The sequence below is a fragment of the Physella acuta genome, unplaced genomic scaffold (genome assembly GCF_028476545.2).
Source record: "Physella acuta isolate Inbredline_101_S28 unplaced genomic scaffold, ASM2847654v3 ptg000030l, whole genome shotgun sequence".
Classification (NCBI taxonomy): domain Eukaryota; kingdom Metazoa; phylum Mollusca; class Gastropoda; family Physidae; genus Physella; species Physella acuta.
This window is the reverse complement of record NW_026731550.1, coordinates 553,968-580,412: the sequence shown is the minus strand read 5'-3', so window position 1 is coordinate 580,412 and position 26,445 is coordinate 553,968. Positions and strand designations below refer to the sequence as shown.

Genomic DNA, 26,445 nt, shown 5'->3' with positions numbered 1-26,445 from the left:
GAAGAACAACAATGCAACATGACATGCGGAATTTAGCACCTAACAATATGCCTAATTTATTATTCAGATATTTTCATATTAGAATATATCTTATAAAGCTATTTTTTCCTATTCGTTTTTAGCAAAATGTTGTATAACTCACAATAACTATCTTATGCATTTGTAACTTGAAACTTTTTTGTATGTTTGTTTATTGAAATATAAATTAGTTTCAATCATTGTTCTAATGTTCGGCTTTACCAATGTCGGTCTGGAAAGCTGCTTTGTGATTGGTCCTTGCAAGGGTGATCACGTGTTTCCCGTGACGTCACATCGCCGTCGTCTGACAAGGTCGGCGATCTCATCGGCGAGTTTGACGGCGCTGTGACGTCAGCGCTCGTGACGTCACGCGAATCGCTGTCGTCAACGTCGAGGTCCGAGTCGGCACTTTCGTCCAGCGAATCTTTTTTCGGGCGCCCTTTGGGTTTGGTAGGTGCTTCTTTGGCGCCTTTTTGTAAAACCTGTTTCAAATTTTAAAAAAATATTTATAGTTGCATTAATGATTAATTATGCGACATATATTTAAATTTTAAGCCTATGTAGACCCCCCCCCCCACACACACATATACACTTTGTTTCTTGGGGGAGGGGGGGTGACACAATGAAGTGCCGCACCGGGTGACACCCGACCTAGCGACGCCACTGAATCAGTTTTTTATACTTATCGTGGTTATTTTAATGTTTTGACACGCGACAACTACAGATTAAATAAATGTGTATTTTTTTTTAAACCGAGGATTCGATACATGATCTGTGTTATTCACTGATTTTAACCCTAACCTGAACAGCGATATATATGTTGAAGAAAATGTCGATACCCTTATGTTATAGCAGTCTGCAAATTGTTAACGAAAACAAAAAAGGGAGGGGGGGGGGACTTAAGAGTTGGACTGAATTATATGGCTGAAGCTAAATGATTCTATTATCATTATTTCCCGTTCGTGCCCAAGACATGGGGCAGATGAAGTAGAGTTCATCTGCTTCAGAGACCTCGCCATCTGAAAGGATAGTGTGGTCAACACTATGCCCAGCCGCCTAATTCTACACCTAAAAAGAAAGCTAAACAAAATAAAATGAAACAAACTTAAAGATTTCAAGTATTCGTTTCTTTTTTTTTTTATTCTGCATGTGCTATTTCAGGATAAGTAGACATTATTTAGATTCACAGCTGATTAAACTCTCTTATAGCTATTGTGCTACGTGTCATAAGATCCCTGTTGCTTTTCTCTTTCTTCTATTTAACAATTTTGTTATCTTCACGAATGCAGCAACCTCCCTCTTCACCCCCCCCCCCCCCCACCCCCCCAACACACAATTAAAAACCACACCTATCCCTAAACCAAATCCTTGAGCGACGGAATTAACTTCCTATACCAACGCCAAACAATTTTAATTAAACTTAAGGGGGGGGGGTCGTTGTTTGCGTTAGATAAGGTCAAGGTTTTCTGTTTGTTTACTATCTCGCAAACAACCCCGTAGTACTATTATAAAAGGGAGAGAATCACCGCCACACTGACCAAATCATTCAAACCTAGTCATCTCCCCTTGTCGTCGCGACTATTGAGTTTCTGGCGCGTGTTGAGTCGCGTCCCCTTACCTGTTTCTTCCATTTCATGCGGCGGTTCTGGTACCCACGTCTTCACCTGTATCTGCGATAACCCCAGGGACTCGGCCAGGTCTAAACGGTCAGGTGTTGAAAGGTACTTCTGACCCTCGAACCTTTTCTCCAAACCCATCAACTGAGAAGTAGAAAAATTTAGATTCAGCATACGTTGATTAAGCACTTCAAAATTGTATAGTAATAAAAAAAAAATAACTTTCCTTTTGATATGACGACCACGTGAGACCCCCCCACCCACATCAATGCGCAAGTCCACTATAATTGTTATAGTTCTCTCAAAACATATCTCCAATAAACCGAACAAATTCAACAACAAGAATTGCCTAAGTGTGACTTGAAATGTGTGACCAGAAAATTGATCTAATGATATATTCAGGACATGTAGGATATTTTATAATTAAAGTTCAATTTAGAATATGTAGTGTACTATGATTAGAATGTTTTAAAAGTATAAGTGTATGATGATTAACGCTTTTTTCATTTATATTTTCCTCCCAAACATTCATAGATTGAGGCACGGCATTATTAAGGTTGATGTGATTTTCTATTCTATAGAAAGAAAAGTTTTAAGAAAACTATCTTCTGAAGTCTTACGCAGCACTATATACTAAGTTGTAAGGCCATATCCAAGTTATGCCCCTTATTGCTGTTTATCGTATCACTGACCAGCTGCAAAGGTACTAATTTTATGTTATACTTTCTGATTTAAATACTTGCTTTGCTGGGTTTTGTTTTCTTTTTTAAATAAATACACACCTAATGATGTTTACATCTTTTCACGTTTTATGTATGTCTATCATTACATACAAGAATGTTTATATTTAATTTTAAAAAATGAATTATACCCCCTCTCCTCCACTTCCCCCCCACCCCCTCCCCGTTCCGCGTGGACGTATAAATATATGATTTCTAATTGGGGAGAGATGGGGGGGGGGGGGGGTCGTGTAATTACCTGTAATTCTGTGAAGACTGTCCGGCTCCGCCTGCACTTTTTAGGCTTGGCGAAACTCTCCGACCCGGAGGGCGACCTCGTTCTGATGTACACCGGAAGCGGAATCGGCAAGGAGTAGCCCGAGTTCTCCCCTCTGGCTTCGATGTAGGGGTCGATGTGAGAGAAGCAAGCTGGTACTGAGGAGGGAGAAAGAGAAAGAGAAAAAAACACATCAACACGGGATGAAGATGTCGGGATGTGAAAATTATGAAGGCCCAAAATGACACTCGGAGTAAACCCGGTGGTAGTTTTCAAACACGGATACACTAGCCGGTGTAAAATTTACTGGGTATTTTCAAACACGGATACAGTACCCGGGGTAAAATTCACGGGGTGTTTTCAAACACGGATCACCGCCCCGATGCTCGGGACGACGGGTCGTTGCCCGGATGTAATGCGCCGCGCTTTGCGTGTCAATGAGTGAGCAATTTAGCACTCAAACCTTAATCCTGACGCAAGCCCATGATTGGTTTTGGGGGGATGAACTCGTTACCATCATATCGCTACCGGCCCGGTGTCAGGTCGGGGGATGTTTGAGCTCGGTCCGTGTCAGCTAATCGTTTGGGAGTGTTAAGGTATCAGCAAGTCAAAACACCACTCATCGACACCCTCTTGTTTAACAGACTCTTTAACATGTCGATTTTTTTGACGTAATCGTCTTCGAATTTTTTTTTTAATGTGAAGTTTTAAATAACGAGCTGTGTGCGAACGTTGGAAACTGCCGCAAAATTCGAACACACGCGCACACACGTAAACACACGCATAAGCACGCACACACATACGCACACACGCGTACTCACACACATACATACACTCACTCACGCACACGCACACACACACTCACTCACACACACACACATGCAAACACATACACACCAGAGGCGTAGCGACCCCTCCCGGCGCCCGGGGAGAAACTTTCAATTTGGCGCCCCCTCGTGAGCAAATTTTCAACTTGCACCCCCCCCCCCTCAAACTTTCGATTTGCACCCCCCCCCCCCCTTCAAAGTATTTATAATGCAAAAATGCAGCTAAAATGACATTTTAATTTGTAATTACAACCCATTTTAGCGCCCCCTAAAGTCGGCGCCCGGGGACATATGTACCCCCCTGCTCCCCCATCGCGACGCCTCTGATACACACACACACACATTTATATATGTATGTGATTTTAATTTTTTGAGGGGTAGTGTGAGATATATAGCACACAAGTAACACCAAATATAAATCAGATTTTAATTTTTCCTCTTTCACGTTCAGAGTTTCTTCCAGGCATCTCTTCGGGGGGGCTTCGCCCCCCCGAAAATTTTTTACCGCCCCCCCCCCGAACGAAATGAAATTTATATAATTTATATAGAAAATATATACTTTTAACAGTGTCCGCCCCCCCCCCCGAAGAAAGTCTACCGCCCCCCCCCCCCCGAAAATTTCAAGTGCCCCCCCGGAGAAAAAAGTCTGGAAGAAACACTGTTCACGTTGAAACTGACATCGGTGATAGTTAAATACAAGAGCCACAAAATCGGATTTTTGCTGGGCTATTATACTTGTGTATAGGTAGACAAAGGTGTTCAGGTAGAAATTGGTGTGTAGTAGAAAAGGGTGTTTAGGTAGACATTGGTGAGCAGGTCAACAAAGGTGTTTAGGTAGAAATTGGTGTGTAGGTAGAAAAAGGTGTTTAGACATTGGTGAGCAGGTAGAAAAGGTGTTTAGATAGACATTGTTGAGTAGGTAGAAAAAGGTGTTTAGGCAGATATGGGTGTATAAGTAGAAAAAGGTATTTAGGCAGACAATGGTGGGCTGGTAGAAAAAGGTGTTTAGAGATTGGTATGCAGGTAAACAATGGTGTTTAGATAGACATTGATGAGTAGGTAGACACGGGTGTTTAGGTAGATATTGTTAAGTTCTTAATGTAGACGAAACCAAGAGAAGAGCGATAATCAAAACGAATCTAAGCAAATGATTTTCTTCAGGAAAGTTAACCAAGACCATTCGAACGAGGGTGGCATTCGCGTTACTCTGACACGTTTCAAAATATTTTTTTTTTAAGTTGACAATAAAAAAATGTATGTCCATTTTTTTAAAAACCTAACCCTTCTGTCAGTGTCTGTCAGAAGAGGCCAGTGTTGACACTACAGGCGAGACCTAACCTGTCTTTTCTTAAATTACTTGCAGATTTAAACTCCCCCTCCCCTATCCCCCCCCCCCCCCCCTCCCACCCCCCTTTACCATTTGAGTCGCCATGAAGTGTTTATTTGGATCAGCCACTGCTATCTTTCTGCCACGACAAAAAAACAGTATTGCGGTTACGGCCGTCGCTTTACCTAAGCCGTCCCTTTCTTATTTACAACCATCAGGGGAAACAACCTTTAACAAAGGGGGGTAATCGGCAAATCTTTGACGCGAAAGGGGAAGTAAATACCACAAATGTATACATCATTTTCGAAAAAAAAATAATCCCGTTTGAGCATTCGTTTATACTAATGTCAAATTATTCGTATTAAATGTTCAAGCTAGACGCGAGTGTTATTTAGAGTTGTAATAAATTCTTAATTATCGTCTTCCTACCGTGTGGGGGTCGTCCCGTGGGGGGCGCTGTAGGCACCGGAAGCAACGAAGTGGCGTGCCGCCAAAAATTATATTATAAAAAAAAAGAAAGGGGGAGATGGATTCGGTGAAGACTTGGAAGAAAAATGGTGTGATTTCCTCAGTCAAGACACCCCGAATAGCAAGCAGATGCCACCTTTTGTAAACGAAACGCATTTTGTCACTTAAATAAATTATCATTGTTTTAGCTTGACATTTATGTCAGTTAGCCTACCCCCGTGCACTGGGGGGGAGAGGGTTGGGAGAAGAGAAAGTGAAGGTGGAGGGGGGGGGGGGCAACTCATATGGCGGACACTTGGTTAAACAAATTGAATGCTCCGAGCCAGCGGGTTGTCACGAAGGGGGTGGGGGGGGAGGGGGAATGAAGAAAGGTAAGGGGGTGGTTCGAGGAAGAGCTATTAGAAGATTAATTGTCGCCCCTGGGTGGTTGGATTGCGAATATTGGGAGTTTATATCTGATGAAAATATTGCACGGGGGAGGGGGGGGGGGTCGGGATTAGAAAGGATATAATGATGGAGTATATATAAAACCAGATACATCTTGGACATTTTAGTATATTTCAAGTACAATTTTATAAAGTTTCACGTCTTGTTTAGTTTTAAAAACAACAAATAAAATATATCGAGTCTGTTAGAATCTGTGGGTCCACCCAGTTCTGATGAGTACCCAGCCCACGTTAGGGAATTTAAAGGCGGCTGAGCACAGTACTGACCGCTATCTTTTCATATACAAATACAAAAAAGAAACAAATACGCTCTAATTCTTCTGCTCATCGACCACCTGGCTTGCAATGAAAACTTACTTACCTCTCTCCCATCTTTCACAACCCCACTTACCAGGTGTGACGTCATGAATTGGCTTGCCCAAAAAACCAATCCCCCTCGTCAATGTGCCATCTCTGACCTGACGGTTCCAGGTGGAGTAGAGTTCACCTGCATCTGTTCACCCCGTCATATCAAAGGACAATGTTGTCAGATGTGTACAGCCTCCAAGACTTAAACGTAGGCTCCTCACCACTACACCCCCCCCCCATTCTTCACGACACGAAAACCTGGCTAATCTGCTGAATCATCGTTTTGCTTGTAAGTCTAAACCAGAGGTCTCCAAACTTTTCAGTCCGAGGGCCGCATTAAATATCAAATTTCAGTTTGGGAGCCAGTTTCTTCCAGGCATGTCTTTGATTTCTCTGGGCAAAGTTCCTCAACCATCACCAACAAACGTCTTTTCTATGGACAAAAAAATCTCCGCGGGCCGTAGTTTAGAGACCCCTGGCCTAGACGATTCAAACTGCCACGTAGGTTTGTAATTCTAATAAAAAGTATGACGTCATGTCAGGTTAAACTGAATTTTTGTGACGATGTGGGAGGTGCGGGTGATGTGCGTGGTAAAATCAACCAGCAAAGAGGCTTGACATCATTTTAAGGTCGACCCCTTAGTACAGAGGAGTAGCGACCCTTCCCGGCGCCGGGGGACAAACTTTCAATTTGGCGCCCCCTCGCGAGCGAATTTTCAATTTGCACCGGGGACATATGTACCCCCCTGCCCCCCGCCCCAGTCGCTACGCCTCTGCCTTAGTAAGCCCCTTAGTTTGTATTTGTAGCGTCCTTCTTACTTTTTGGACATTCCTGTTCACAATCCTCCACGTCATGATTTTAAATACTTGACCCTACAACACAACCATCACGCTGTCAAATATAATCGCTCCGTAACCAAGTAAATAATTGTATCGATATCAAAATGTCAAGGTAGTCGACTCCCTGACGCATTAAACAGCCCCATCCGGGCAGATTAGAAATAGTTAGAGTTATCTCCCCTCGAGAGCGTCAACACGATCGCTGTCACTTCCGGTAACACATGTGTTGTATTCACGGAAAGGTCACGTCGGCTACGTGTGGCCGCTCATACTCTCGACTATTTGGTTAGAGTTGTCGTCCATAAATGACGGCACGCATCTTGAAAACGGCGTTTCTGAATTTGGTCAGATAAATTATAAACGATGGGGAAAAGATAAGGTGTTTGAGGGAGGGGGTGGGGGGGAGGGGGCAGGGGGGATGTAAAAATATGACGAAGTGTATGTCCTAAAAAATACAAAATCGACACAACCGAGAATAGTCTTGAAATTATTTGAAATGCCCATTTTAAAAATCATATTTAATGTTATTAAAATAACCGGGCGTTTAAAAATTTGACTGTTTGATTTTTTTTTTCGGACTTTGCTAAAGATTGGGTGTATTTGATGTTTTTAGTATTTTCGGTAAGCAAACAAATTTTTAAAAATAATTCTAAAACAATTTGTTTGTTTACATTTTTATCACAGAATATGTAAACAAAAATGACAGAACTATGTCATGTGGTTTAAAAAATGTATTTAACGTTTTTATCGGCATGTTTTGGTAAATAAATAACTATGACGTAGGGCTGTCAGAAAATCGATCACGGAGTTTCTACAAAACCAATAAACAGTGGTCTCACGAAAATGCAACTGCATGTTATAACTTTGGCTTGATGGAAATAAATAGAAATTTAAAAATAGAAAACTCAATTATTTTTACTTTCTCGTATATACGAAGTATAGAGAAAGTCTTGTAATCGTGCAAAAAAAAAAATCGAGATTTTTACAAATCTCGACGTTTCACACCTCACTGATACGGAAAAACATAATTTTGCAATCTTGTCCGTATGTCTGTGTGTCTGTCTGTGTGTCTGTGTGTCTGTCTGTCTGTCCGTGTGTAAACACGATAACTTGAGTACCGTTACAGCTAGGTTGATAAAATTTCATATATAAGTATTTAATAAAAATCGTAGATCCGTTTCAACTTTTGAGCGATTTCCGATAACCGGAAGTGGTACTTTTCCTACTTTGAATTTTTCAAAAGCCTATAACTTGAGTACTATTTCAGATAGATAAATGAAGTTTCATATGTAAGTAAAAGATCTAATTCTCTACCTTCTATTAAATTTTGAGTCATTTCCGTTGACGGGAAGTAGTACTTTATGCTACTTCCGATTTCTCAAAAAACTAATGTAAATTTTAAAAGTAATAATAATATTGCGCACCATTATGCGCTTTTTTATTTGGCGTTCACTTGGTGTGCAATTAATTTGTCTACGAGATTTTATTCTATTTTTAAAACTTTAAGTATTTAAAATGGATTAAAAATCATGTCTATAGCCCGAGTTCCCATCCCCTGTTATTTTATCTATATATATAATTCTCTTCTTCGAGCCGTTAGAAAACAAGCTGCAAACGCTCTCCCTACCTCCCCACCCCTACATGGTTTTAGTGAGCTGTGTTCACTCTAAATGTTTACAAGCAGAGCCAACGATTTTAAACGTAGGGGGGGGGGGGGGAGGGGGGGGAGGAGGGGGGAGGGAAGGAAAGGGGGGGGTTATGGTCCTTAACGAGCTACTTATAGTGTTTTAAAGAAATATTTTCAGTGTCAGCGTTGGTACTGTCGAATTCACAAATTATGAATTATTGAAAATTAGAAACAACTAAATAGCGGCGTATGTTATGCCGCGGGCCGGCTCGTATAAGAATATTCGAGAAAGTTTAGGGGAGATCACTCCCGGTTTATTTTTTCAAGTTCTCTACATTTGCCACTTTATATTAAATTATAACATAAATTCTAAATCCATGTCATCAATTATGTGGAAGAATTATCGTCAACTCGCTGACATATATTAAAAAATGTCGTGACATAATTTTAGAAGTCGGTTGATATGTTTGTTTTATATGACTTGTGAGGAACATTTCTGTTAAAATTGCGCCACGCCATTAATTAATAAACTTGATTATAAATTCTTTTAAAAAATCCCAATCAGAAATAGATGTAGTCAGGGACTTCCTAAAGACACAAACCAGGGATCCGAACTCGAGACTTTCGTATGCTCTACCATTCGACCACGCCGCTCCATTAACAAATATATTAAGACAGCGTGGATGGTGGGGGTGGAGTGGGGGGGGGGTGCATGAGTGGGTAGGTTGGTGGGTGGGTGAATATATAATATATAAATAGTTATAAAATCTTTGTCTTCCACGATTCATTCGACCCACTCCACCACCAAACCAACCATATGTATATCATCCACAGCGACAATTATAGCTAATGGGCGGTCATGAGGAATACAAATTTATTTACCCAGGCAGGGGGGCAAAATGCTGCGGGTCTTCGCGGGTCCCATTAGCGGGGTACCGTAAGGTTACCAGCCAGGTACCCGCACGGTGGCAGCGAGCTGATGACAAACGGGCGAGGTATAGGGAACGATGTAGTGGGCCCAGTAATGGTTTATTTGTTAGCGCGAGTCTACGTGTGGAAGCATTCATGTCAGAAACTACACTTTTGTAGTGTAAATATGTCAGGATTCTATTGGCCGGGATAAGGTATATATATATATATATATATATATATATATATATATATATATATATATATATATATATATATATATATATATAAATATACACATATATATGTTTGTGTGTGTGTGTAGTCTCATTCTCTCTCTCTCTCTCTCTCTCTCTCTCTCTCTCTCTCTCTCTCTCTATATATATATATATATATATATATATATATATATATATATATATATATATATATAGGCCTACACATGTGCCTGATTATATTTTATATATATATATGTGTGTATAGATGTATATAACATGCAAAAAACCTTTAGACCTATGCATATACACACATGTATTTCAAAAATATATACACAAAATCAAAATTCATTTGTATATATATATATATATATATATATATATATATACACATATATACTTCTATCGAAAAATACACCTCTCTATATATACATATAATTTATATGTATATCTTGTATCGCACACCGTGGTGTCTCTCTATCGAGATCACACATCAACTTAAATATCCCATCCTCTTGAAAGGGGTCAACCAGTTTTTTGACGCAGCAAAGAGAAAGGTGTAAGTAGACCACCCATCTCTCCTCACTTGGCTTGCGCTTCTCACTTCTCCTTTTCCCCTCTCGGCGTTTTCTCGGCACAGAGGACCCAACACGGCTGTATGATGGCCGGCCAGTAAACAGTTTACTGTATAACTTTCTTGTCAAGGGGCGATCACCGGGCTTGAAAGACAAGGGGCGATCACCGGGGCTTGAAAGACAAGGGGAGCGAAGCAGTGGCACGGCAGGCAGACAACCGGATGTAATTCTTTTATTTCAATTTATCAGAGTTGTCAGCGCTTGATAGTTGATTCTACCCCCCCCCCTTCATTTCTACCATCTCCCAATGTGTTATTAAGTGGACTGATACAAGTGTCCAGGCTAATATGCCGGGTTTCCCTCTTTAAGAGGAACTAATTTATCGAAGGTAAACACCTTTTGGATTCGGAAATTATACTGGCACCTTAATTTATAATTTCCACTTTGTCACCTGTAATTATGTAAGCACCTCGTCTATGATATAAACCTCAACCTTCTTCTCCACCACTTGTGTGCACTTTTAAATAATTTTATTTATTATTCTTGCAATTACTATAGCTGTAAGAATTACACAATTAGTCATCAACACAATTCTAAAAAATATATTGACATTTTGATAGTGTTTATAATAGAAAAACGTTATAGTAGTAATAATAATTTTAATAGATACAGTAAATGTAATAACAAAATACAATAATTATTAATTATAAAAATGTGAAATTAAAGGATTGAAATAATTTATTTATAAATATTACCACAGTTATTAAAAATCACTTTAGTTTTGGTGATCAATTATTTTATTAAAGAAAGCAAAGTTCTTATTTTCGGTGCATTTAATGCTATTTATTATAAAGGGATTTTTTTAGATATTGGGGCCTATATTTTTTCGGTTAGAAGAATTTTATTGGGGATTATGTTGGCTTCAAAGGGAAATAATCCAGGATAATTATTAGCTGTGTCTGTAGGCTCGTTAGTTGGGGACATCCACTCTTCTAGGAGAGACAACTCCAATATCAAACAACTGCTGCCTTGTACGGAAGCAAATCCCAAAAGAAAAGCAGGCTGAAATCGGAGTCAATGGCCTCTATGGCGCATAACCAGTTGACACGTATACTTAATTGTTTTGGAGGCGTGGTCTAGTCGGCAAAGCTCATGGTTGTTAAATTCGAAAAAGTCTCAAGTTCAAACCCTCTTGCAGCAGTGGTGTAGGCAAGGGGGGGGGGTGGTTAGGGGGGTCATAACCCCCCCCCCCCCATAGACCCCCTCGGTATATATATATAAAGTATGAGGGGGGGGGGGTGCAAATCGAAAGTTTTGGGGGGGGGGGGGGGGGGTGTACAAATCGAAAGTTTGAGGGGGGGGGTGCAAATCGAAAGTTTGTCCCCGGGTAAAAATTGGACCCCCCCCCCCCCCCCCCCCCACCCCCCTTGAGACGATCCTGGCTACGCCACTACTTGCAGATAAGGCAACACTAAAAATTAAGAACGGATAAGAAGAAAGAAGATCAGATGTGTCTGTATTTTAAAATAAAAATAAAAATTTAATTACATATTTGCATTACTGTAAGTTATCAAAGAATTATAATAGTAACAATTATACAGCCATGTTCCGACATATCCAAAACGAGCATGTATCTGTTCTAATAGGCAATTATTACGAAACTATCGAAACATCCCAGCCCCGTCTGATAATGTAAACACACTTTTTTGTGCAGGTGTAGACGCTTCGGAGGTGATGGGGTACAAACCAATATCAAAACGAGGCTACATTATCCACAAGATGGCGGCGATAGAGCTTTCATATTCGTACACGTGACAATCGTATTTATAAAAATCCGCCATTATACCTCCCACTTACCACCCCCTCCTTACCCAAACTCGCCTTTGCCTTTGGCTATGTTAAGAGTAAGTTTCTTGATTTCGATGAAATCGTACGCGGGGTGACCCTAAGAGCAGGGGCGTGTAATGGATCAGAACAGGATGGGTTACTAACGTTAGAAGCCGGGGATACTGTATATGTACTTGAAGTGGGTCGTACGTTCCCACGTATGAACTAATTAATAAACACTAGGTAGAACTACATGTGAAGTTTTAAAATTGATATTTCGTGTGGAGGTGTATAGGGGGGTACTATGGTATGGGCAAGGGGGATTGGGGGGGGGGGGGAGGGGGCGAGGGTGAAGAGATAGTCCTGAACTCGTATTAATGCTGTCTATACTTTAATTAAGAATGAAAAAAAAAAACACCAATATTTAATTAAATTGGTAAATATACTAAGGTAATTAGATGAAAACTTTAAAACACATGCTGAAAACAAAATTTTAAACTTAAAATTAAATAAAAAATCAAATATATTAAATATTATGTGTGGGCCATATAAAAAGCATAACGTTTGTTGGGAGTTCAAAAAGTCTATATTGCATTAGGATTGGTCCATAACCTGATTTAAAAAAAAATGATAATAAAAAATTTAAAATTATAAAAAAATTTAATATTCAAGACCAGATTTAAAAAAATATATTTTGATACGGTTCTATACTAAAATATAGAAAACAGAGGAACATATTTTTTTCTTGAGATTTATTAATTTAACAAGTTTGACATTTGATATCTTGTTACTTAAAGTTGAATGATCAAAATACTTATTTACATTTTTTTACTTAGTTCATTCTATAAAAAGTGTGTTTTAATAATTTATATTTACTCAATTATAAAAAAAAAAGCTAAACTAAATTAACGTTTTATCGCATTTCTTAAACGTAAATTAATTTTTGTTTTTGGTGATTTACATAGGAATTTTTTTTTTGTAAATTACATATTATAGTCCCTAAATGATTATAAGGGCCCTCCAATTAATTTATATGGACGTTCTGATACATTACAACGGTACACGTTTTTAAAGATGTTCTGATACGCAGCAAGCCAGCACGTGGAAAGAATCAAGAACTCTTCCGTGACCTATGCAGCAAATGACGAACATAATACAAAATTTATCGCGTTCTCTGCAGGGGAGATGGGCCCACTTATGCTGGTGTAAATATACACCGTTCTGTGTAGGGGCGGATATGGTTCCTGCAGAAATTGTGGGGGGGGGGGAGGGATCTTGCAAAAATGGTTTACAATCTGGGTGGTTTGAAAGGGGGAAAGCTGGCAATTTTTTTTTTTTTAATGAGGGGAGGTTTTTGTTTGATAAGCAACACAATATGATACTTTTATGTTTGTTTAGTTTTGTTTATACGTTGTATACAACAACAAGTGGTGGAAAATGTGTGTGTGGGGGGAAGGGATGGGTGCGGGGGGGGGGGGGGGGTTAATGTAAATTCAGATTTCTAACAAACCCATCTTTTGAAATATCGTTTAAGAAAAGCACCCTTTCAGAAATGACGCTCGATAATACAGATGAAGTAGAGTTCAACTTTTTCTTTGACATCGACATGCGAACGGATCTTGTGGTCAACCATATGATCAATGTCAAAATCATGCTGGGTCCCCATCGGAGCTGAGTTGACTCTATGACTTAAAATGGAATAGAAAACATGAACCGAAATCTAGACTCTACCATTGTCTAGCGATCGAGCGCTTTATGAATATTTTAAATTCATATACACAAATGGCGGTTGAATAATTGTTTTATTGTAGTTCACACATGTACAACTCACACGAATCTTTGTATTCAGATAAGATAAATATAAATTGTTTCGCTTTTAAATGGTTCCCATGTTTTTAATTTTGAATATTCCTCAATGTTCTAGAAAAGCTCGCTTTAAATGGTTCCAAATTTGTGTTCACAGAAAGCTTATTTTTTTTCAACCAAAATTGAATATGTTATAACATTATACACCATAGACAACTATTGTGTATTTTTATCACGGAAAACAATTGTTCTAACTTTATTGTTTTACTCTCCCTAGCCATTCCGGTTGACTTCAATGAGAGGTTTGAGGGCAGTTTTTGAAAATATTCGAATTGATAAAATAATTCTAAACTGTTTTCAACGGCTTACATTCGATATAAACTTATAAAAATGAGTTCCAAACCTAAATTTTTTATCGCTTGGCGTATTTAAAAAGAGATTTTTTCAAAAATTTAGTATGATTACATAGACGTTTCAAGACTATTTAAAAGGTAGTCATGATAGCGATATACATAGCAGTGAAGATTAGGTTTCCAACACTCGGTCAAAAGTTTGTGAAATTAAGGAAGTGCGTTCTATTGAATTTTGTAAAATATTCTCCATACTTTAAGCACTTAAATATATAACTTGTGCACCTAGTGTAATATAACAGTCGTTTTGGATACACAAATACATGATCTCGTCACGTGATGTGAACATTATTATATAATTTTTTCATAAAGGGTATTTTAAAAAATATTAGCTTTAGGAACCATACCCTAATAGAATGATATCATTCGGACACAATGTAGCTGAAATAAGTGATATATTTTAGAGTAAAAATAAAATAAATAAGATTAGATTATTTAAATTGAAAATCGGTGATAATAATATCAAGCGAGATTAATTATTCAGATGCATTAAAACAATCGTCGGCCTAAGGTAAATCGAATCAGAGAAATAAATGTATACACCGATGGTGGCCACCCATATTGAAAACAATCGAGATATTTAATAGGTCATTTCCGGCTGGTGATTGTGGGTAATTCAGGGCACTTCAGACACCATATGCATTAAAGGGAAGGCACTACCTTTCTCTATACTCACCTTAAATAGAGTCATCTCCTTTGTGACTGGAGCTTTAGCGAACATATTTTAATGACTGTTTTTATTTTTTTGCGTAATGAGTGCATTATCCTATGGTTTGTTTTGTTATCACCTTAGCGCATTTCGTACAACGATACTTTCTTTTTGGTTAAATCATTTTTAAACGTTCAAAAATAAAATAAAAGTGAATTTCTTTGAACAGTATTATTGTGTCTACGATAGAGAAAAATCTATATTTATCATTTCAGAGGCTGGATACTTCATTTAGCTTGTGAAATAAAAATAATAAAAAAAAAAACAATAAAAAAAAACAGGTTCATTAATTTGACATTGTTGAAAGAGAGACAGAGAAAGGGTTGGGGTAGGGTTAGAGTGTGTTTGGGGTGGGGTTGTGAGTCTAGTAATTTTCGTGTAATTATCTGTGACGATATACTGAAAGAGGTGAATGATTTCTTTACAGTGTTTCTTCCAGACTTTTCTCTCCGGGAAGGGGGGGGGGGGACGGGACGGGGACGGGACGACGACACTGGTATAAGTATGTTTTCTACTTTAATTCTATTTCGTTCGGTGGAAGGGGGGGGGATGACTGGAAGAAATTCTGTTTTCTATACTAGTCTACTAACAGCCTGACGCAGTTTTATTCTGTTATATAACAGATGCCCAACCTACTTTTTTAGCCTAGCCCTATTAGTTCCGCTTTAATAGATTTATCTGGTGTTAGACAAGCTTTATAGTCCAACCCTAACCTAAACCCTAAACAAAAATCTTAACCAAGATTTAACTCTAGATCTAAAAAGTGCATTCACACTTTTTTTTTAAAAAAAGATGAGAAATATTATATTAGGTTTCGAATCGACTTTTTATGCAATGGTTAATCATAGCTATTATTCGCGAAAAATATTCCAGCATCTATATAGTCCCACCCCTCCCTCTCAGCAAACACCCAAATAAACAAACAATAGGGGATACAAATAACGCGAATCTCGCCCCCAAAGAGAAGTTAATTCTGCAGCAAAAATGATTCTTTCCCCTTGCACAGCCCAAACACTTAGCGCAGGGATTAGATGCGATTCGGGTGAGAAAATATACAAGCCCGGGGCGAGGGTCCCAGGAACAGTGCACCCGGGCCGCCCTCTTGTTCTTACTGATCGCTGCCATATGACTGGGGGTGGGGGAGATGGGGGGTGGGGGAGGATATCGACACAGGGTGTAATTTCTGGGTAATAGATTAGCAGCTGGGGAAAGACTCTAAGATGGGGGGAGGGGGGGGGGGACTGAGAATTGGGCGACGAAATTTAAAGGGAGGGGCTGGGGGGGGGGGGGGTACAAAGCAGAAAACAACTCATTGTTTTAAACAGGTGACGAAAAACACTTTTCTACAAAAAAAAAAATGAACATGTGTTTGTAACAAAGAGAATATTTTGTATAGTTCAATTTTCGTGTGAAAAAAAAAACAAATGTATAGTAATATGATTTGATATTTAATAAAAAAAAAGGTTAAAAGTAGAAGCTTAGGTAGCTATAAATGACGTCACGCTTTTGATGCTCATCGTCTCACTAAGAGGCGCAGTGACCCTTCCCGGCGCCCGGGACAAACTTTTGACTTTGATTTGCACCCCCCTCAAACTTTCGATTTGCACCCCCCTCAAACTTTCAATTTGTTTTTCCAACCCATTTTGACATATGCCCCCCCCCCCCCCCCCCGCCTCTCGCTACGCCACTGGTCTCACTTGGTCGCAAAAAGCCAGTCCCCTCTTATAACATGTCACCACTGCCCTAGAAAACGCCTTTTTTTAAAAAAAATTTTAAACTGCGATTTCTTTCTCAAATTTTAACTGAGCTCAGTCAAGACTGAACCCAATGATCACATTTTATTACAACGAGCCGACCCGCTGCGTATCATACGCCGCTATTTAGTTGTTTTTTTCTACTTTTCAGTAATTTATAATTTGTGAATTCGACAGTACCAATGCTGCCACTGAAAATATTTGCTTAAAAACACTAAACCCCCCCTCCCCCCAAGTGAAAGCAGCCTCCTCTTAGTTACCTCTTCTAAGTTTAAAATCGTTTCAAACTAAATTATCTGCCCCTAATAGCCGTCACCAAACCCGTCTCTATGAATATAAAATGTAAACAGCTCACCAGACAATGTGGGGGTGGGGTGGGGGTGGTAGTGATAGTGATAGAGAGAGAGGGGACTGCAAGGAGACGCTTGCAGCTTGTTTTCTAACGGCTCCCAGAAGAGAATTATATATATAGATTAGCGAGCCTCCGCCCTCAACTGGTCACATAACGTGTCATATGTGTTCACCCCCCCCTCCCCCGCCCGCCACCGCCCTTTCCACAACAAATGTGACGTCATTTAAGAATGACCCCCCCCCCCAGCTGTGTCGAAAAAGAGTCCGAAAGAAGTTAAAAATTCGATTAAACACACACTCAAACAAACACTTACAAGAACAGTTTGACTTTATAAAGATTGGAAATAAGCTTCGTGATTTACAGCTAAACCGTCGAGATAACGTTGACAAAACAATCTTGACAAATTAATATAAAAACGCAATTACAATTGTATTCCGCTTGAGTGAAATGCTAATAACAGTTAATTTTATGTTAAAATTTGACATATACGTATTGCATAACTAATATAAAGAATCTATATATATAATTCTCTTCTGGGAGACGCTAGAAAACAAGCTGTAAACGCGCTCCCTACCATCCCCACCCCTACATGGTCTTAGTGAGCGGTGGTTCACGCTATGTTTACCTTCGTGCAGTTTAGTGACGGCTATTAGGGGCAGATCATTTAGTTTGAAACGATTTTAAACGTTGGGGGGGGGGGGGGGAAAGGAAGTGGGGGGGGGGTATGGTCCTTAACGAGCTACTTATATTGTTTTAAAGACATATTTTCAGTGTCAGCGTTGGTACTGTCGAATTCACAAATTATGAATTACTGAAAAGTAGAAAAAACAACAACTAAATAGCGGCGTATGTTATGCCGCGGGCCGGCTCGTCACGTTATAATAAATATTCGCTTTATAACGGGTCAGACGCCCACTAGTATTCTCAGGATGAAAACAAATTGGCGTTATGATTAATAATTTAAATAAGGCTTCAAAAAGTATATACAGTAACAAAATATTCGTCTAGATTAGGATAATAAGTTTAATCTAAATGCGAACCCGGGAAAACTTTATCCAAAATGTATTTATTCAAAATATAAACATCTATAATCTCCCTTTATATAGCAATCCTTGCTTACTTCCCTTGATCTTCACCCCCTTTGCGCTCAACGAACTTTTGTTTACTCAAATTGTTTCGTTTCTATGACGCCATCACTAAAATAATTCTATTTTCTCTCCAAGTCCACTTTGACAAAACATAAACAAAATGATATCCCTAAATTAACCAAATAATGAAACTTGCAGGAAAATAATTTTTTTTTTGCGAGCGTCTAATTTAGTCGAAATGGTCAAATATGAATAAAGTGCAACGAGTGCATTGGATACCTTACACTTTTCTACCTTAAATGATACGTCACTTTAAGCTAGATGATAATACTTCACTTTTCATCGAGTGATGTAATTAGACATAAAAGCCTTCGTGAGCTTACTTGCATAACGCGTCGTCCAGAGCTTAAGTTACAAAAGTGCTTCTCAAATTATTCTCGGTAAGCTCACGGAGTTGTTGGTTTTGAAGAAAATCACGTGACATATATTGGTAGAAAAACAAAATGAAGCAAAATAAAAAATTCAAGGCTAATAGAGTCCACGTGTTTCATTACCATTTGCATATAAAAGGACAGTGTGGTCAATTCCATGGTGTAACTTGCCAGGTACCCATTAGAGCTGGGTAGGCTCATGGATTAAGTTTAGGCTGAAGCCAGGCTTTGAGCTTGGTGCTTTTGTGTACGACCGTAATGACCTATAAATAGACCCATAAATAGAGCCATGGGGGAAGGAATTCTGAATTTGTGACGATGTATGACGGGGAGATATGGGGGGGGGGGGTATTTCTGTAAATTTTCCCCCCGTTATTTTGGATTTGTAAAAGATTTTTGTAAATTGGTTTTAAATTTCGCTAGTGCATCTTAATCTAACCTAAGATCGGCTGATATTTTACAAAGATATTTTGTTTGAAAAGGCAAAATGAAGGAACAACTAAAAAAATAATAATTACGCAATTGGGAGGGGAGGTAAGCGGGATTGTGATGTGATTTTAACAAGAGACTAAAATCTGTCAAAAAAAAAAACACCATGATTTTATTAATGAACCACGTTCTGTTCCCGGAGTTATGCATTTAAAAAAAGCGACGGTCACTAAGTAAAGTTCATTTTTGAGCCTGATAGTCCATGGGGGCAAGTGAAGTAGAGTTCACCTGTTTCTTTGACCTCGGCATATGAAGGGATAGTGTGGTCAGCATTATACCAAAGCCGCTTTTACTTTTCCTAGCGTGTGTTAGATATTCATCGGAGCTGGGTGGACTCATGGGCTTCCCACTGACTTAAACCCGGATTCGAACTCGAGACTTTAGACGTCTAGTATTCCACGTTAGGCCACGTCGTCCTATGTCCACTAAGTACTACGTCCCTAATTGACCGCCAGTTCCTTAAGTAATACGCCAATAAGGAATTGCCACGCCCGATGCGTAATACGGGCCTTTAGTGGGTTTCCTTTTCCAAATCCCTATGTTTGGAATTTCCCGGATTCACGGTACGTTCTAACTGAAAATGAAAACTTTTCCTATGTGATGATCCAAAAACCTGACGCATCTTTCACACAACCCCCCCCCCCCCTTTTTTTATACCCCGTGGGGTACAGTCATGTGACCCAGGCGGAGAACCCTCGCATCACGGCGGTCGTAAAACTGTTGTCCCCCACGCGATTCGTCTGCTCTCGTCTGCTTGCCGTCTGCTCCGTCTCACGTATCCCTTGTTAGACCACCCCCCCCCCCACATACACACTGTAAATTTAACATAAATCTTCTTAGCTTTTTTTATATCCACTTCTAAAATAAAAGAATGCCAATTTTGTTTCTTTAAAGAAAAAAAAAAAGCCAAGAAAACCTTTTCCCCCAAGGCTTATGCTTTTCAACTAATAAAACCCCAAATAAGCACTTGGTAAACCGACCACCTACCACCCCTTGTTTTTCTTTGGGTTACCGAAATCCTCGGCGGTATTTGAATTACACCAATGAAAACAATGCTTTGCGGGGTTTAATCCGGACGTGTCCATTATTATCAAAACATAAGGGGTGGCAGAATTACTCTGATGGAAATCTTAAAACTCTTTATTCACTATTAATTTTTTATTAAAAAAAAAACCCCAACACATGATAGGGCTGTAGGCCGTGAGTTCGAATCCGTGCTAGCATATGTTGGAGGTTTTTACTGTCTACTATCAGATATTTTCTGCGGTAACTTATAGACTATTGATACCCTCTTAATAACGTCATGGATTTAGGGGTCATCCATACATGACTTCACGCTTTTTTTGACGATTTTTACCTCCTCCCCCCTTCACTCCGTCACACGTCGTCCCAAAAAGCCAGACACCCCCCTAAAATGACGTCACACCTCAGCCTACAACCCCCTCAAAATTGCAGTTGAATTTTTTTTAAACATCGATATTTTTCCAAAATCTTGTCTAAACTATTAGAATTTATTAAAACAGTTATCTAAAACGCGAAATAACGTCTAAAATTCGTTTTCTAACATTGCTTCTTTATAATGCAAAAATGTGACGTCGCAACATCTGAACCCCCCCTCCCCTCCCCCTCATCACACATCGTCACAAAATAACGGACCCCCTCCCTCCTACGAGTGAGACGTCATTTTTGGATGACCCCTTAAAACAGATTCTACATAACCCCCCCCCCCCCCCCCCCCCCCACCGTTCGTTACATGCGGGCTTACAATGCCATTAAACAATGACAAAACGTAAAACACATTTTTAAATTTTTTTTTTAAATTAAGTTCTTTAAAAAATTTACACTTTTTAAATACTAACCCCCCCCCCCCGCCCGCCCCCACGTCAAGTTCTTCTAGCTACTTATAGACGACGAGTAACATGCATGCTAGCTATTTTAGTTTTCTTCATGTAAAATGAAATTCTTACTATTCAACACTTTTCTATCTACATATTGAAAAGTTAAACTTAAAAAAGAAAAGAAAAAAAGTAAAAAAGTAAAATAAAATGACAGTAAAAAAAAATCATTTGACAACGCCCATTTAGCATGAACCTAAGGCTACACCCCTGCAATCGTCACCCAACCCTAAGCAGAGTGCATCAAATATTTTTTTGCTAAGTGAAAACATTTTTTTTTCAAAAAAAGGAAGAAAAAAAAAACATTCCATGGTATACATTTCATGATTTTTGTTGTATGTGGGTACATTTTGTTTCGTTTTCACTAGAAAGCCAGTCGGCAGATTTTAAAATAATTACCAATATTTAATATCGCCTGGCGCTTAACGTCTGCTGGTGAATCGGGATACACAGACCACCCAAAAGGCGGGAAATTTTGTTAACAATTTGCTAGTTTTCTTTTGCGTATGCTACATGCATTTTTGCCTAAAATGTTTTGACTAAAAATGCTAAATTCTACATTTTGAGCTTAAGTTCGTTCTAAAATTAATGTATTGGATATATTTATTTCTAAAAAAAGAACTTTTTACAAAAAAATAGTTAAATCTTCGACAAAAGAATTTGTTCAAATATTTTGGCATCGTAAGCCAATCCATTACCCATATTATTATTATTTTGGCCCTAATTCTTTCCAAAAACAAACACGGGCCAATTACCTGGCCACCTCTCCTACCGACGCCACACGTCAGTATAATGGTTTCTTTTTTTTAACGAATTATTTCCCTTATCTGCAAAATGGAAAACGGATTTACCTCCCCGTAACGTGCTGTAAATGTGAGACCTGAGTCAACACGCGAGGAACAACAGAAAGACAGCGCGGATGGCGACGGCTTTTCAATGGCTTTATTTTAAAAAGTCGTATGGCTTTTTTTTTTTTTAAAGTTTATACAGCGAGTGAAACAAACATTAGTTATTAAGAACGAGTAAAATTTGAGTAAAAAATCCAATGACATTTTTTTTTGTTCTAAAAATAATAAAAACAGAAACAAAGATTTGTTATTAAGAAGGAATAGTTTCGGTTGGAAGACCTATCAATTAGATCAATTATAGTGCGCTTTATAAAATGTTATAGTTTAATACACGAAACAAAAGTATGCGATAAAATTGTGAAAACATGATTTTTCTATGAAAGGTCCAAGACAAAATAATTCTTCCGACCATTGGACGAAAGTTAATGTGGATGCAGTGTTCAGTTAAATTACGTTTCATTAATTCGTAAAATTACGACGAAGACGATGGATAACCTAGTTGAATTGTGTTCACTTAAGAGTAATTTTGAGCCCCCCCCCCCCCCCCCCACTGGGTAAAACTCGGTAAACCTCCTTAATCCCCCATTAATGGATTTAAAGTAACCTATAAAAATATGCATTATGGATTAAAATAACCTACAAAAATATGCAAGTTATAGAAAGTGATACAGTGGTACCCCGACATTCGAGATATTTACAAGCAGTCGAGTGAGCGAATTTTTTGCTTTGAGGTACGAAAAAATTTGAGATCTGATGGAACGATTCCGAGGGTTTCACAGTTCATGGAAAAGAAACACCTCGAAAAAAGTTGCAACACATGGTGCAACGCAGCTATTTAATGAGACTTGTCTAACTCATATCCGTAACTTTCCGAAAGGGAGGAAACACGTTTTGTTTTAAACGGCCCGCACGTGAAAGCGAGTAAGGCGTAGCAAAATAATAAACGATAATAAAAAGTCTAGTGACAATTTAATCGCAATTTCCTTAATTAATTTTTGTGACCGAACGAAAGGATATTTTTTTAAACTTTCTTCGGCAATACTGGTTGCCGAGATATGGGCCAAAAACTGCATTTTTTCGAGGTTTTTTGGCTTTTCTGGGAAATCCAGGAAGGAATTCCGGGATTTTTTTTGGCCCACAATCATCCTCGGAACTTGCTTAACATATTTGCTTTTGGAACTAGTCCTCGATATTGCTTCGTTGAGGAGGAGATACGACACATCGGACACACATCCATCCAGAGCGAGTTGATAATCGCAATTGTCCGTATGGAAATTGCGCTAAAAATGACCAATACAGAAAAAAGCAGTAACAAAAGTTAAGCGAAAATAAAAATAAATGATCAAGTATCATTTAAGTTCAACTATGTTAAGTGTAACTGAACGAAGTAAAACTCCGCCCAACTCCTCCACCCTACACCACCAGCATCTTCCATAAGCTCAAGTCGGCGGATTTTCAAAGAATTTACGCTTTATAAAACCAGTTGATCTTTTTACATTCTCCTTCATTACGCTTTTATAAACTATTTTAAACATATTTTCCACCTGACAAAAACGACTGGGATGGCTTTTTCCCCCAAATAATTTCAAAAAGATAATGCTTTGATTATATATATATATATATATATATATATATATATATATATATATATATATATATATATATATATATATATATATATATATATATATATATAATGAAAACCAATACCTGTGTAAAAATTTCAAAAAGATAATACTTTGATTATATATATATATATATATATATATATATATATATATATATATATATATATATATATATATATATATATAATGAAAACCAATACCTGTGTAATTAGACTTTGCTAAAACATATAAATAAAAATACTATACATATTTTTAAAGTAAATCTAGCTCAGCCTAGAGCCCACAAATATACTCCACATACCCGTAAGCGCCACTTTACAACTCACGCCATAAACGTAATTACCTCTCTTAAAATACCAATGCTACTTTTTTTTTCGAACTCCCCTCCCTACTCTCAACTCTGACGGCCAGGGGGTCTGTCAGGAGTCTGGAACCCGAGGCCTGAAACGTGTCAGGTATACCACGAGCCCGCTGTCATTTTTGTAAGCCTTATCTTGTGATTTCTCTAAAGGGAGATAACAATTGTCTCATTTTTTTTCCCTTACATAAACATTTGGTTTACTAAAGGGGCGTAATTTTCAGAACAGACAATTCTTACTTTAACGTGATTTCTATGTCCTATGTTTGTACAGTATGTAAACCGTCAACCACTTATTAGTACCATTCTTTTACCTACTAGCTGTTTTTCAAACAAAAACAATCTATTAAAAAATATTTTTATCTTACACCAATATACCTGTAGGTCAACACAATATTTTAAATATATATCATTAATTTATATAGTAGAATTGTGTTAAGCAAGATTAATGTCTGGAGTTAAAATATGATTAAGGGTTCAAACCGAATTTTTTTTCTTCAAAATTGAGTTATTTAAATATAAAACGGACCTTCTAAGTCTTGGATATGAGTTGTTGGTTGATGGTTTGACAATATTACCGCCCTGGCGGCGCAAGGTGTCCGGTGTGACTATACAGCAATCGCACTCTGTTATGGTGAGAAAAAACATCCTCTGCGCCGGCCCAGATGTCAGGGCCGGAGTGTTGCATGCCATCCGACCACCGGACAACGACTTAAGCAGCCCACCGTATCCATAGTGTATGGCACACTTTGAAACGAACTTAAGCGCCATACCTTTAGACGGGGAAGTCAGGGGCGTTATGGAGGAAGCGCCTGCTTCGATGTGTGCGTATAATGATATATATATATATATATATATATATATATATATATATATATATATATATATATATATATATATATATATATATATGTATATATATATATATGTATGTATATATGTATATATGTATATATATATGTATATATATATATATATATATATATATATATATATATATATATATATATATATATATATATATATATATTTATAAACATACACAACAACTTTTATTAGTTGAATTAATTGGTCACCCAATTATTGAACTCACGAAAAATCTGTATTTATTAAAGAGAGTATTCTATATACTTTATACAATAAAATCCATTTGAATTTGAGTACCTTCTCTCATACTCATATTGGTTTTCGTGCATTTTTTCATACTTAGCAGTAAAAAAAAAAACACGTGAAAAAAGTTCGCCTTGTCAAACGAGCGTCGACACCGCGAGTTTTCGTCATGTTCGCTAATGATTCGCGAGGTGCGAACACGAAGGGCACCCCGTCTTGCTTTCCATCGCCACTCTGCTGAGTTTTCTCCCCTTAGCAGACTAGCTAGACGGGCCGGCTTGTTTAGAAAGGATAATCGTTTCCTCGACAATTATTAGGGGAAAAAGAAGCCAACCAACTTAGAGTATTGACTCAAGGCGCGTTTAAAAATAAACTGTCATCACAGGTTTTTTTTTTAATCGCGCGAAGAGGGAAAGTGAATACGCATGCTCGGCAAGCACGAGGCTGTGTTCTATTTTTAGATCGTACAAAAATGAACAGGAAAATAAATTCCAAAACAAATTAAGATATACTTCGTATTTTTTAAAATTTGTGTTTGTTTTGTTCCAACTTAAGTTTAACGTAAAAAAGTACTATTTGTCACAATATTTAATAATTAATAAAACTGATTTAAACAAAGTTAAATTTTGTAAATATAAAAAAAAAAACCTTCTACTGTAAGCGTTCTATAAAAGTTTTTCTTTTCTGCTGGTCTGAATATAATTAGTGTTACCGGTTAAGGAAAAACTATATATATATATATATATATATATATATATATATATATATATATATATATATATATATATATATATATATATATTTATATATTAATTTATATTCATATAATATACATATGTATATATTTATATATTAATATATATACATATACATATGTGTATGTATATATATATATATATATATATATATATATATATATATATATATATATATATATATATATACCTTCAATGTTGTTCACAGGTCAATTGAGCACTGTGATGATATAAGATTAAAGCAACAAACAGCTAGACAAGTTTACAACAGACCACAAGACCTACGACTTACCTCTTGGTAGAAAGCTGCCGGCCATAGGTGAGTAGCCCACATAGGGGTGGTGTCCGGTGTGGGCCGGGTAGGGGAAGACCGGAAAAGCCAGCGATCCGGCTCTGAAAGCCGTGTGTGTGGAGCCGTAGTTGGGCATCTGTTTGGGGTGAGCAGCCGGGGAGGGTGGGGTCAGCGACGGGGACGGTGTGTGCAGGTTGAGTGACCCTGGGGAAGTGGTCAGGGCCGGCTCCTCCGGGGGTGGGTGTTTAGGGGTCACGGATTTTTCCGGGTCGCCGAGAATGTCCCGGATGAGGAAAGAGTGTCGTTTTGTCGTCATGTTTGTTTGTCCGTGCATGGCTCCACGTTTGTTAACACAAGCTTAGTTAACAAACGCTACGTTACAAATGTTAACTGAATTAGTTAACTTAGATCCGTCCAACTTTAAAACTCAATCGCTTATCTAAACTTTGTAAGCCTTGTTCAATCTTTTAGCATCCTTAGT

The 26,445-nt window shown here is 38.1% G+C and overlaps 1 protein-coding gene across 1 annotated transcript; it reads right to left on the bottom strand.

Annotated features, from left to right (window-relative positions):
• Positions 1–240: 240 nt before the first annotated feature.
• LOC131941707 (homeobox protein BarH-like 1b) lies at positions 241–26,280 on the bottom strand (the record flags this gene model as incomplete). Its single annotated transcript, XM_059301147.1, is given in 5 exon segments — positions 241–500; positions 1,637–1,669; positions 1,671–1,778; positions 2,613–2,788; positions 25,965–26,280. Coding segments are annotated over 5 exon segments (893 nt in total), but the record flags the coding sequence as incomplete, so codon positions are not given.
• Positions 26,281–26,445: the final 165 nt, after the last annotated feature.